This window comes from Urocampus carinirostris, chromosome 17 (genome assembly GCF_059441175.1).
Source record: "Urocampus carinirostris isolate Australia breed hairy pipefish chromosome 17, RoL_Ucar_1.0, whole genome shotgun sequence".
In the NCBI taxonomy this organism is placed as follows: domain Eukaryota; kingdom Metazoa; phylum Chordata; class Actinopteri; order Syngnathiformes; family Syngnathidae; genus Urocampus; species Urocampus carinirostris.
In genome coordinates, this window is record NC_142365.1 from 15,627,401 (window position 1) to 15,642,002 (window position 14,602).

Consider the following 14,602-nt stretch of genomic DNA (forward strand, 5'->3'; position numbering starts at 1 on the left):
AAGAGGGTGAGTGAGAGAAAGACAGAGAGAGAGAAAAAAATAGACACAAAGAGAGAGAGAGAAAGAATGAGAAAGAGGGACAAAGCAAGAAATGGACAGAGAAAAGGATGAAAGAGAACGACTTAAATAAAGAAAAAGAAGAAAAGGAAAAGGAATGAATGAAAGAGAGAGAAGTGAGTGACAGAGAGCTATGAGAGAGAGAGAAAATAAAGAAATATAAAGAAATAAGAAAGAGAGAAAAGGGAGATAGTGAAAAAGAGAAGTATAGAAAGAGAAAGCAGAAGATGGACAACGAGAAAGATATAAAGAGAGAAAGAGCAAGAGAGAGCAAGAAAGAGAGAGACAGAGAAAGAGAAAGAGAGAGAGAGATAAAGAGAGAGAGAAAGAGGCAAACAGAAAAAGACCAAGTGATATAAAAAGAGAAAAAGAGAGGAAGTGAGAACAAGAGAGAGAATGATATGGAGAGAAAAAGATAACGAGAGTAAGAGGAAGAGAAAAAGAGAGAGAAAAGAAAGAGAAAGAAAGCTAGAAAAAAGAAAAAAAGAAAGCGGGATTGAGAGGGAAAGACAAAGTAAGAGAAAATAATGGCAAAGAGAAAAAAAATTGAGAGGGAAAGAGTGAAAGAGAGGGAGAGAAATAAAAAGAGAAAGCGTTTGGAAGCGAGCCATTGAGCCACTTCCTCCGCGAGCAGGCAGGTGCAGCCCCACCTCAAATTCCTCCTGACTTTTGCATCTCTCCCTGCCTTCTTTATGCAAAACTTTCAAGTTGTTTTTCTCGCCCAATCTCCTCCGGTTTTCTCTCCGCCCGCTCGCCCCCTCCCCTCATTCCGACCTCCCTCCCCCCTCTCTCCCCTCCCTCGGATGGCAGGTCAGCCAGTGAGCCGTGCGGGCTCGCAGGAGGTAAGGACGCCGCGGCGCACATTAATAATGAAAGGCCTCAGAATCCCCCCCACCCTCCTGCCCCTCTGCCCCTTCCCGCACACTCACGCACACACACACACACGCAAGTGACGCGCTCACGCACACCCAGACACACGCAGACGCACGCACACGCCCGCACACAAGTGACGCACTCTATCCCCCCCCCCCCCCCCCCCCCCCTTGCATCGCCCAGCGCTGTCATCAGTGGAGGTGGGGAGGTAAAGGGGGGGGGGGGGGGATTCTTTGGGCGAGTGAGAGGGGGCTTGCAGCCGTTCTCACTAACTCTGCTCGCCAAGCTGATCACGAGCTCTCGGACGCCATGCTTCAAACCCTCGCTACCTGCACCTGGAAGTAACTGACCAAAAAAATACCCCAAAAACATCCTTTTCTGCACCCTCGCTGGGGGCGCTGGAGCCCATCCCAACTCACTTCAGGCAGTGGGCAGGGGGGACCTCGAAGCAGTCAATGGCAGGACTCCTTAAAAAAGCCTCATATATTTCTGACGTAATTCGATGATTGCAATTCCCTTCTCTACGGCCGACCTTTAAAATCCCTCCATAAACTTCTGCGGGTTGTTAGGAATTAAATATTAAAATGTACCGATTACCAAATTGTTCTAATTAGTTATCTGACTCCATTAACCAAACACAACCTACATTCACCTAACAATGCGCGCTCGTTTCTTGATGGAAAAGACGGACATGAGACCGGCATTTCCACACGGGGGTAGATTTAATTTCTTAAACAATTTTACTACGTGAACTCCATCGAATATGGCCGAATTAGCCGAATGAGTGTCGCTCGAGTCTCTGTCAAGCCTCCTCTCTCGATCTTCTCGCTTTCTTCTCTCGGCCCACGTTTTTCCGCAAGCCGGTGTGCCGGCTCCTCCCATGGACATGCCAGGGAAGCCCCCACGTGGGCTCCACCATCTCGAAAGGAGTGCGTCCCGATGTCTGAAAAACTCAAAACAATGGCTGGCGTCCTGCGTCAGAGTCCTGTTATCAACAGAACTAGACAAAACATTCCGCATTCAGATCAGTGTGACCTGTCATTGAACTTAAGCGTACTCGGTGAAAATCTTCATTGCACTCAATAAATGTAACTTATATTCAATTGTACATAATCTCTTATAGTCAAATGTAGAAAATCCCTTATGGTCCAGAACTGTGCTGCCCGCATCATCTTTAGACAACACCTTCACATTAAGCAAAAATGAAGGTCTATAAGAGGTACATGAGTTTGAGTCCTTGTCTTTCTTGAGAAGAAGATAATTTTGCCTTATGTGAAGGTGGGTGGCAGTGAACCACATTCTAAGGATTTCTTGTACACAAACAAGAGCAGTGGTGCCAATTCCTCACCAAAATTCTGTCTGGTCCCGGAGATTTATTGGATAGCATTGCGCCGATTCCATTATTTTAATTATTCCAGCAAAAGTGGAGAGTCCATTTGTTCCGCAATATACAGATAGTTAGATAGATAGATAGATAGATAGATAGATAGATAGATAGATAGATAGATAGATACTTTATTCATCCCCGTGGGGAAATTCACACTTCCAGCAGTATCCTTTGTTGTTTACAACCAGGATGGCCTCGGGGTGCTGTGTTGTAGTTTAGCCACAGCGGAGTGGAGTCACGTGCTAGGCCAAAAGTTCGACGTCCCTGCAGCAGATGGGAATCTTTGTGCCCAGGGTTACACCACCTCGTGTTCACGAAGATAGCGAGTCCACCTCCTCTCCGCTGCCCGCAGGTTTTTGTGTCTCTGTCTGTCCTAACAGCGCTGAAGCCGAGTAGCTCCGGGTAGCTTCACGTTAGCGTCCTGGATGCTAGACGTGAGCCACGTTTCCGTAAAACCAACCGGTCCATTTTAAAATAATCTTCAGGAAACAAATTTGTATAAAAACAGTAAATTGATTTAAATGTAGTATTCATTCGGAAAGGATTGGTGATGATTACATTAGTGCTGTCTGCATCATCATCAAAATCCCCTCTCGCCCTGTACTTCAAGAACTCCTCCTACAAAGTCCTTCTGGAGACCTTTAAGGCCATCTATAAGCTTGCCCCTCCCGGCTTTTTCCTACCTCCTTAAATCTTCCTCTTCCCTACATGTCATCGTACCTGATGCCTGTCTCAGCTCCATGGAGGGCAGAGCGTTCAGCCGCTCTGCCCCCAAGCTCTGGAACTCATGACTACCTCACCTCTGCAATTCCACCCTGTCCATCTTAAAATTCACACTCCAAATCCACCTCCTCAGACTCGCCTATCCTTGATAATCTGCATTACATACTCACCCCCGCCCCTTCCCCGCCTTTTTAACTATTCCTTGTTTTTATTATTGTTTATTTTATTCTTAATTATTCTTTTATACCCCAGTTCGAGACTGGATGGAAACATATGTTGGCCTAGAGAGGAGGGGTGCGGCACCAGGCTGTACTTGCCCAAGACACACAACAGGAAATGGTGCTCCTACAACCCTAGTGGTTAAGGTGTCCTACCAACCGACCCAACCAACCATTCTATGTACAGTGACCTGGGGTGTCCTGAAAGACACTTTGAAAAAAATGTATTATTATCATTATTATTCTCAGTATCCCCCTATGTTCCTGCTTGAAGTCTCCACTTGGAAAACGCTGGTCTACCAGTGATTCAAAGAGCCAAAAAGAAATCCGCAGGTGCAAGAGCATTCTCCATTCAGGCCCCAGTGCTGTGGAATGCTCTTCCCCCTGAGATTCGCTCTGCAATCTCAGTGGAACTGTTTAAATCTTAGCTTAAAACACGCTTCTATTCTATAAATTTTGAGTGATGTTGACCTCATACTCTTGAAGGGAGAAGGATGAGCACAGTGCATGCGTTTTTATTCATCGTACCAGCACTTGGACCCAATGTACCCCATGATCTAGATTCTAGAACTGTGGTCCTCAAATGGTCTGATTTGAGGACCCACTTTCCCAGCCTAATGACAACCTGCAACCCAAATCAAGAAAAGGATACTATAATGTACTGAAAGAAAGGATTGTGCAGTTTCAAGCAGAGATGGTAAAATATACCTTACAATTTTTCCTTAAACAAACTGACCAGCAAAACCAAAATGACTTCAAGTCATAATATTCCTGTCTGTTATTGCTTTATTAGCTGCATTTTGAATGAAATCAAAAATGTTTGTCTAATCTTTGTCTCATATTCTCATGCTCAACATGCTTTAACAAATGTTAGGGGTCTTTTTCTGTGGTGTCAAATAGCAGGTGTCAACTTGCATCTGCAGGGAATTATTGCCATCTACTGTTAAGAGTGTACTTATGGGGGTTTTCTTAGCATTTTTTTGCTAAGAAATAGACTGAAAACAGGTTTGTGACCCACTTTTGGTTTCCGAGCCATCAGTTGAGAAGCACTGATCTCGAACCTGCTGCATCAGTCAAGGTTTTGGGTTCGGTAGCTATCAACTGGACATTCTGTTATTAGCTATATTTCATGTTGATGATGTTTGTGTATTGTCTGATGATGCCCTTGGAATATCCATTGCAGGCTGGTCATCCTGGAAGCTGGTTTACCTCATGTGCGGTCCCTTCTCAAAGTTTTCTTCATCTCACATTGAGGTTTTTGAGTTTTTCCTTGCTCTCATGTAGGTTTCAGATCAGGGGATGATGTAATAATAGTCTGTAGTTTATCAATAATCTGTGATCTGTGCAGTCCTTTGAGACTCCTTGTGATTAAGGGCTATGCAAATAACAATGAATTGACTCGCTCATTCACGCTTAGGGACAATTTGGACCTGCCAATCAACCTGCCATACATTTTTGTTTTTGTTTTTAAATGTAGGAGGAGTCACAGTGCCCATAAAAACCGACACAAGCATGGGGAGAACATGCAAACTACGCACGTGGAAGCAAGTATCGGAATTGTGGCGCAAACATGTTAACCACTCATCTGCCATGCCGCCATAAAAACATCAGTAGGATATGGAAATTCACTGGAGAGGCGTCACAATTAGACACAACGTTGATTGAGATTGGAAAAATATTCTTGTCCGGAGCCAGATTTGATTTTTTTGGACTCCACTGATAGATCCAGGGTGTTATACTAGTGTTTCTCAGTGTTTTTTTAGCCAAGGCACATCTGTTTTATTAAGAAATTTCTAGGCACACCGTCCAAAACTGTTGATTTCACTGTTTTTATTTGTGTATAACATGCGATTGTGTACAATGTGCACCTTTAATTTTGAATTAATAAACAGTATTAAATCATATTTACTTAATTTTGATTTATTATTTATGTGTGTGTCCATAGAAATGGACAGAGGTTTGTTTATGGACTTAGGTCTCTACTGACTGTGTACTGTTCCTAATTGATTTTAGGTAGGGCATTTTTATTTATTTTTGTACGAATCCACAAAATGTTCAATAAAAGATTATTTAACTTATCTTTTCAACAGTAGGTGACTAACTACTATTAAAATAGTTGTTAGTTGCAGCCCTAGTTGTGACCAATGACATGCTTTTTTCCAAAAGACAAAATTGGTCAATTTCCTGCGGCACGCTTCACAAGATCTCGGGGCACAGTAGTAGACCCCGGCACACAGCTTGAAAAACACTGTGTTAACGCAACACCGTGCTTGGACTTCCACAACATTGTCAAATCGATTGAAAAATGCAATTTTAATTTGTGTGGGTATTTAGAAAGACAAAAGATACACCGCCAATACATGCATGGATCTTTATTCACAAAAGCAGTCTCGTTTTCTAAACCAATACAAAGACGGCTTCTTCTTAAGAGCTGCAGCTACTCGCCAACGTAACCAAAACCATTAAAATCAGAGCAGTCCACAAATACAAAAAAAACAAAGTCTTCTCAGTGCGTTTTCAGTAGACTCGGAGCAAGTGCTGTTCTTCGGCGCTCACGGAGCGATAGCACGCTACTGCGCGGATAGCACGCTATCGGACGGATAATTTGCTGCAGCACGGTTAGCGAGCTATCAGACAGATAGCATACTACGGATAGCGCGTTATGGAATGGATAACTGGCTACCGTACGGTTTCAAGCTACCAGACGAAAAGCGCGCTATTGCATGGATAACATGTTATCGGATGGATAATATGCTACCGCAGGGTTAGCAAGCTATTGGACGGATAGCGCGCAAATGCACGAATAGCATGTTATTGGTCCGATCGCATACTACTGCACGGATAGCGCAATATCCAATGGATAACTTGCTACTGCACATTTAGCAAGCGATCAGACGAACAGCATGCTACCGCACGGATAGCGCGTAATGGAATGGAAAACTTGTACGGTTTTAAGCTGTCAGACGAATAGCGCGCTATCGCATGGATAACATGTTATTCGATGGATGATATGCTACCGTAGGGTTAGCAAGCTATCGGATGGATAGGGCGCTAGCGCAAGGATAATGCATTATCGGATGTATAGCGTGGTGCTGCATGGTAAGCAAGCTATCGGACGGATAGCATGAACAGCATGTTATCGGACAGATAGCATACGACTGCACGGATAGCGTGCTATCAGATGGATAAATAGCTACAGCACGGTTAGCGAATGATCAGACGAATAGCATGCTACTGCAGGGATAGCGCGTTATGGGCTAGATAACTTGCTACCGTACGGCTTCAAGCCATTGGGCGAATAGCGCGTTACCGCGTGGTCCGTCCCGATATGGGACGGATCATGTGCTAGCGCAAGGTTAGCGAGCTATCGGATGACTAGCCCGCTACTGCAAGGATAATGTGTTATCGGATGGATAGCATGGTGCTGCATGGTAAGCAAGCTATCGAACGGATAGCGCGCAAATGCACAAATAGCATGTTATCGCACAGATAGCATACTACTGCACGGATAGCGCGATATCCAATGGATAACTTGCTACGGCACGTTTAGCGAGCGATCAGACGAATTGCATGCTACTGCACCGATGGATAACTTGCTAGCGTACGGCTTCAAGCTATCGGGCTAATAGCGCGCTGACGCATGGATAACACGTTACTGAGCGGATAATGTGCCACTGCAGGGTTAGCGAGCTACGGGATGAATAGCGCGCTACGACAAGGATAATGCGTTGTCAGATGGATAACGTGGTAACTGCATGGTAAGCAAGCTATCGGACGGATAGCGCGCAAATGCACGAATAGCATGTTATCGGTCAGATAGCATGCTACGGCACATTTACCGAGCGATCAGACGAATAGCATGCTACTGCACGGATAGCGTGTTATGGAATGGATAAATTGCTAGCGTACGGCTTCAAGCTATCGGACGAATAGCGCGCTACCGTCTCGATATGGGACGGATAATGTGCTAGCGCAAGGTTAGCGAGCTATCGGATGGATAGCGCGCTATTGCAAGGATAATGCGTTATCGGCTGGATAGCGTGGTACTGCCCGGTTAGCAAGCTATTGGACGAATAGCGTGGTATCAGACAAATAGCCTGCTACTGCATTGTTAGTGAGCTATCGGAGGGATAGCACACTACTGCACGGTTAGCGTGTTATCGGACAGATAGCTAGCTATCGCATGGTAAGCGGGCTATCGGATAGATAGCGTGCTACCTCACGTTTATAGCGCTACCTCGGGAGGGGCATGCTCAGCAAGGCGTTGCCCGACAATCGAAGGGGGTGATTTCATTTTGCGTCTTCCGCTGCTTTCCCAAGCTTATGATCTCCACGCTTGAAGGCGAAAACTTTGAAATGAGCTGATTGTCCGCACGTCGTTCCCGCTTCCGACATTCCACACATCAGTGTTGAGAAATAGAAAGAAAAACAAAAGGCGCTCTATTGTACCAAAACGGAAACATAGAAAAGGGAATGAAAGTTTCTGCAGATGCTTGGTATTTGGTTGGAGGAATGGATGGGCGCATCCGTCCATCCGACGGTCGGTCGGTCCTTTCCCCTTTTTTTTTCTGTCGTTGTTCGACGAGCCAGTGTTTGCTTTCCCGAGAACATCCGAGAGGTGGCATTGCACTTGAAGGCGAAGCTTTGGGCACAGGACGGCACAGGAGGAAGGTTCCTACTGGAACCAGCGGAACGCCGCTCCGGTAGGGAGCATCACCTTCTTGGAAAAACACACACAGTAAAGGGGAAGGGGAAGGATAAGGAGGGGAAAACAAATTACTCAGGAATCTTGTCAACTTTACTTTACAGAGTAGTTTACTTGACAGTCTCAATTTCCTTGCCCCTGCCTTAATATGTAATTAGAGCTTTTCTCAACTTCTTAAACATGCAAAATATAAGGACATAAAGCATGGTTTTTGCATAAAATCTATACATATTTTGTGGGAATGTTCCAATAATTTGTCTGAGATTCTGCATTTTAAAGACAACCCGTCTTTTCTTTGTCATGCTGAGCTGTGACGTCATTGGAGGAACACCAGCACCCTAGCAAGCTAGTCACCATATTGTTTTTGTGAATTAGTGCAAGGATTCCGTTGGACATTTGTTAAAAATCCAAGTAGTGTTTCCCAGTGGTAATTTGTAACAGGAAAAATTCCTGCAACTGAAAATGTAAACTACATATTGCTGTCATTTTTACCCAAAACCTATAAGAGAGGGGGTTTGTAGTCTCAATTTACTCAACATCTAAATATCATGAATTGATAAATGCACACACAAGTTTAAAAATCCCACATGTAAATCGCAGGAATGTTTGCAAGAAATTGTAAAATTGGCTAGAAAATTCCTCAAAAATGACTTGAATTTGGCCATTAACAGTTATACAAACCCTGTTAGATTTAAAGCATTTGATAAACAGCTCTTTTGCCATTTTAGCCTTTGAGCTATTAAACCAGTAAAAGGCTTCACACAAAAAGCAATAGGGCACATTTATTATTTAGCCCCCTTTAAAGATGACGCTGCAAGCTAGAGACGTGTGTTTCACTAACAACAGCCAGAAAATTTAAAGGCAATCCATGCAAAATATGAAAAGGGAAGTAAGGCAAGCAGACCATTTTTTAATGCTTCGTTTGGTAATTTAGCCGTTGTGATGACCAGTGTTTCCCATAGAGTTTTGTGAAACCCTGGAGGTTGGACAGTCTTGGGGTGTCAATGGGCATACCCCAACGAAAGAAATTCCATTCATCCATTCATCATCTGCACAGCTTATCCTTAGTTGGGTCACATGGGTCCTGAAGCCTATCCCAGCTGTCTTCAGGCAGTGGGCAGGGGACACCCTGAACTGGTTGCCGGTCGCAGGGCACACAGGGACAGAGAACTCACTCGCTCATTCACACCTAGGGACAATTTGGACCGGCCAATTAACCTAGCATGCAGGTTTTTGGAATGTGGAAGGAAACCGGAGTGCCTGGGGGAAACCAACGCAAGCACGGGGAGAACCTGCAAACTCCACACGGGGAGGTTGCGGTAGCTGGACTTGAACCCTGAACCTCTGCACCTGGGTGGTTAGCGCGGCGGATGGGTGATTAGCGCACAGCCCCACGAAAGAAAATGTGGTAAATATTTAATTCAAACATATCGATTTTGTGCATTTTCGAGCAAAATTTAAGAACCTAGGTCTATGATAAATGTGTGCCCTTGTATAGTATTGGGTCATAAATACACTAGTTATGAAAGGCAATGACACAGTAAACACAGCCATAAAGAGAGAGTTTAAGGCAAGAATTAGGTGCCCTGTTTATTCACAGTAAAACAGACAATGTAGAATAAAAAACAATAATAAATAAATGTTTGATCTCGGATAATATTTCTACCAGTGACCGAAACGAGCCAGAATAGAGCTGAAATGGGCAAGGTGGGATCAGTCTTCCAAAACACCTTCTTTTTTTTTCTATTACTTTTTCCTGGTACAAAAATTGTTATATGGCGTTCACAATTTGATATATTCAAAAAACTTATAAATTATGGGGAGAACGTATAAGTTGACAGGTTTGTGATTGTAACTTTTAAACAAGCGTCCAGCTCTTTCAGCTCAACTCCGCTTTAACCGATATATTCCCAATAATAATGTAACGTTATGAGATCGTTTTCCAGCTGGGACTCATTTTTTAATTTCATTTCTTTCTTTTTGTCCTCTGGATTGCACTCTACTGTCCTGACCCTTTTCCTGTGCTCACTTGTGCTGTGCCACTGCCCCCCCCCCCCCCCCCCCCCCCTGCTTAGCGTACAAATTAGCGCAGCGACAGAGAAGAAACTACCCATATTAACAATCCACCAATGGACCAAAAGCGAATGAGAGGACACAAAAAAGGGTGCAAGCCAGCACACCATCGCTTGCGTGATCTTCGCTAAAGAAGATTTCTTAGTTATTTTGTTAACGTTTTATATTAAATTTAAAAATGTATTATCCATCCATTGTCTGCACCGCTTATCCTCATTAGGGTCGTGGGAAATTGTATTATATTTTTTCATTAACACAAGATAATGAGAGGGAGGCATGGCGGCTGAGTGGTTGGCGCGTCTGGGGCTCAGTTCTTAGGTCGTGGGATTGAATCCTCCTGTGCGGAGTTTGCATGTTCTCCCTGTGCTTGCGTTGATTTCCTCCCGGTTTCCTCCCACATTCCAAAAGGTTAATTGGCCGGTCCGAATTGTCCCTAGGTGTGAATGAGTTGTATGTCCCTCTGTGCCCTGCGACTGGCTGGCAACCATTTCAGGGTGTCCTTTGCCCACTGACGGAAGCTAGCTGGGATGGGCTCCAGCACCCCCGCGACCCTACTGGGGATAAGGGGTGCAGATAATGGATGGATGGTTGGATGGAAGTTTATGAGACTTTGGTGGGACCAGTTAAACCCTGGTGTACCGCCAGAGACTTTCAATGGTATGGAAGCAATTAGCAGGGAGATACCAAAAACAATTGGCGGCGCCGACGTCAAAAAGCCGCAAACGTTCCGGATTTACGCAGTGGGAAAAACACGTTAATCAGAGGAACTTTAACTGCCGTATTTCCTCATTAAGCACACACAATCGATTGCAAATGACCGCAAATAGGAAAGAGAAAAAGCTGTTTTTTTCGCTGTGCCTGATTACGTCGGTTCAAGTCGACGGCACGTGCCGTTGTGAAGTAGCCAATCACTACAATCGACGTTTTTTTTGTCTCTAAACGAGATGAACACGTTTATCTTAACAATTTGTTGAGCGTATCACATGACAAAGGACGTGATTCTGTATTGGCCGCTTTAATCGCTTTTACTGACATTTGGCTGTCGACTCGCTTTGAAATTCCCAAAAGCCGAAATGAAAGCGGCCATCCGTCGGATTCACGTTGAACGGAAAACATGCAAAACAAATAAGCAAACGAAAAAATTATATTTCGATGACATTTCCCCCAAATCCTTGAGAGTGAAGGAATATTTTTGTCACAATCAAAAAGCCAAACCCGACTTAACTCTTCAATTACGAAAACTTAACAGTTGGGTGAAGTTCGCAAACAAGCGGACTTCTATATTTAAGCATTTAACCAGTCACATGTAAACTATTACTTGTTGCCAGGGTTAGTAATCTGCCCAAAGATGGCATTTACAAATACATTTTTTTACTACTGCACCGAAAGAAAAGGCTAATTGGTGAATGCAGCAGCAACCGACTAGTGTCATTCGTGAACGAAACGGCTCTATGAGATGGCTCTTGGAAGTGAATGAAGGGAGCCGGCTACCTACCAATCAATAGCTTGTTTTGAAAAAATCATTTTTCCTGTTGTTGACTTTATATCTGTTGAGCATACAAAAACCTTAAATATTTTGGTAATTTATTGTTTTTGGTAAATTTATTTTTCCAGTGTTAAAGTGTTTGTATAAAAATTCCAGGTTTATTCTTTTTTGTTCTTTTAGCTTTCCTTTTTCCTTTTGTTATTGAATTTTTCCTTTTCTTTTTTCCTTTTCATTTATTAAACTCACGTTTAAATTGTTACTGCTTATTTTTTTATTATATTGTTTACTGTTTATATTTGCTGCATCTCAAATGTGGAATAAACCTGTTGCTGGTGAGGCACAACTACCTGTTTGTTTCAAATGACTCAAATACTGCTCAAAAATGTTCAAATTCTTTCACATACGACACAATGTTTTTTTAAAGTAACGGAGATAGGTATTTTCCCTGGTAACTAGTTACTTTTACTTTATGGTAATTTAGCTAGCAACTTAGCTATTTTTGGAAGAAGTAGTGAGTAACTGTATCTAATTACTTTTTTAGTTGTAAGTAACGTTCCCAACACGCTTAGGCATTCTGCACAAAAACTTGGCCCACAAAACTTGTGACCTTTTTGACTAATCAACATATAAAACAGAATGGCGGCTGGTTGCTAAGGTGCTGGTGTTCCTCCTATGACATCACAGCTCAGGATGACAAAGTCAAGACATGCTGTCTTCAAGATGAAATAATCGGGATACACTGATGATATATACACAAACGCATGCATTATTTCCTCCCATTTTGCATGTTGAAGACTTTGGGATTACTTTAAAGTCGGATCTCAGCTCCTTCCTACGTTTCTCCTTCAAACGTCGCCTTCTCATAATAAACGTTCCGCGCCAGCCGGCGAGGTGGCGAAGAGAAATCCTGCCAACTCCCCCTCACTCGCCCATTTTCCGAGGCTTCGTCGACAGCCTTTAATGAAGCCTCACTTGCCGGACGCGGCTTGCGTATCGACTAGACCCCCCCTTCCTCCTCCTCCTCAGGGATGTCAGGGTAAAAAACAACCTCAAGCTTAGAAACTAGCATGACATCGGGAAGCCTTTTTCCAGTCTCGGTATTTTACCAGTTAAGATCATCCGCGTCACTTAGGCGAATGCTTATTTTAGCTCGTTTTCCTCCGTTAAAAAAAGTGTATTTGTGAATTAAGGTCTCGGGACCGTTTTTTGATGAGGCAAATCAATGAGTTACGGGTTAGCCTTAAAAAGGACATAATATGGAAATGTGTATTTTAATTGCTTGGCCACTAACAGTTGGCTCTCCGAGGTGCCAGCTCATCCATTAAAGTCTAATGTTAGCGATTCCTACAGTCCGTACTGAAATGACAATAACCACTCGTTTTGTGGATTTTTACAAATAATTTGAATATTATTCGTCCGTGTAAAGGACCATATTTGTCCTTGTGTTTGCTTTGTTTAAGTAAAACTATCTAAATTTGTTTTGTTAAAATGTCTTAAGAAAAAACAGTTTAAATGATTAAATTGTACTCCTATTTTATGCGTGCTTACAGTAATTGCTTTGTGAAGTTGCGAGTATGGACTTGGGTATGGGTTTTGAATTAATTTTGTCCTTGAGTGACACCGTAGCTCTGGAAGAAGGAGACAGGTGCTAGGGTGAACCTGATTCTGCTGCAAGTAAAATAGAGAACACCTTAAGCATCAGTCGAGACTCTCTTTGGGATCCAAGGGCTGCTACAGTCAGTATTACCACCACTTTTTGTCCTTAGCGCACGCTAGAAGTTGTTTGCACCCAGTTTCTTCTCAAAAAGGATTCTGAGTGCCAACATCATGACTCCAATTCAGCACTAGTATGCAACCAACAGGCTGCGGACCGAAACCAGGCTTCCCTTAATTTTGGATTATACCAAATGTATCAGTGAATACACACGTATTTTTTCACTGGACGCTAAAAGTTTGGATCCGTGTTTACCAAGATTTTACGATAGTATATCACGTGAATCGAGAAATCTATGATCAGTCAAATGAAATGAAATGATCTGCATTTCTATAGCGCTTTTCAAGTCAATGACTTCCCAAAGCGCTTTACAGTGTGCTTCACATTTCCCAATAGCGGCCTTGTATTGCAGCCATGTAAGACGCTAACCTGGTTATTGGGGGTATTAGGGGTTCAGTGTCTTACCCAAGAACACTTCAACATGTAACACGGACAAGCCGGGATTCAAACTCGGATCCCTTGATCCCAAGACGAGCGCTCTACCTCCTGAGCTACTGCCGCCCAACAATTGTCACTGAATTTGTTTGCTCAGCAACAGAAGCAACGGGTATCAAACCCAAAGCAGTGAGAGCAAAAAAACTTTTGTTTTTTGAATACTAGGAAAAAATACATAAACTATCATACCTGGGGTAATTTTTATAAAAACGTCATAGGTCGATAAATTTGTATTTCTTTTACATAACGGAATCTCTACCTACAAGTTGCCACCACGTTTGTCTGGCATCTTGCTGCCAGCTGTGCTCTTGGCACTGGTTTTTGTTCGTACACTGTTATCTAATGGTCAAATATTACACTCTGAAATATTAAATATTACACTCTCTGTTATTTCCTTTTATTTCCTCAGTATTATTTCGCCGATGCAAAGGCCTGCGATCCACTGAAAAAGGCTGCGCCAGCCACTTTTGGGTCCTGACCCACCACTTGAGAACCATCGCACTTAAGAATCGTTCTGCTAAGCGATGAAATGAAAAGGCAACATATGCCGGACGGGTGTCGTCCAAGATGATGATAAACGGCATTTCCATGAACGTCCATTTGTGTAATGAAGGAATAAGTGGCCGTCAGTCTGCCAGTTGGGTGACTCGGCGGCGTTATGATATCATTAAAGTGGATTTCGTATCGTCGAAACGAGCTTTCGTGAATATTCAAAAGGGGATTTTTTTTGTTGCTTCGGCGCCTGCAGGGCGGAACCCATGTGTCTTTTATTGGAGTAAACACGTCACTGGGAATGAGGACAGAATCCAGTCAAATAGATGTACGGCACCTATATCATGGTCAAGGCCCGGAAGTTTTCTACAGTCTTTGG

General features: G+C 43.3%; 1 protein-coding gene across 2 annotated transcripts in view; it reads right to left on the reverse strand.

Moving 5' to 3' along the window:
• Positions 1-5,615: 5,615 nt before the first annotated feature.
• The window catches only part of cxxc5a (CXXC finger protein 5a), a 38,029-nt gene continuing 29,042 nt past the window's right edge, over positions 5,616-14,602 (reverse strand). Inside the window, exon 3 of one of the 2 annotated variants that reach the window (XM_088321583.1) lies at positions 5,616-7,975. In XM_088321583.1, the coding sequence (XP_088177709.1) occupies positions 7,934-7,975 (42 nt within the window). In that variant the 3' untranslated portion in view covers positions 5,616-7,933. Of the gene's footprint in view, positions 7,979-14,602 lie in introns of both variants that reach the window. The other variant, XM_088321582.1, reaches the window with a different exon arrangement.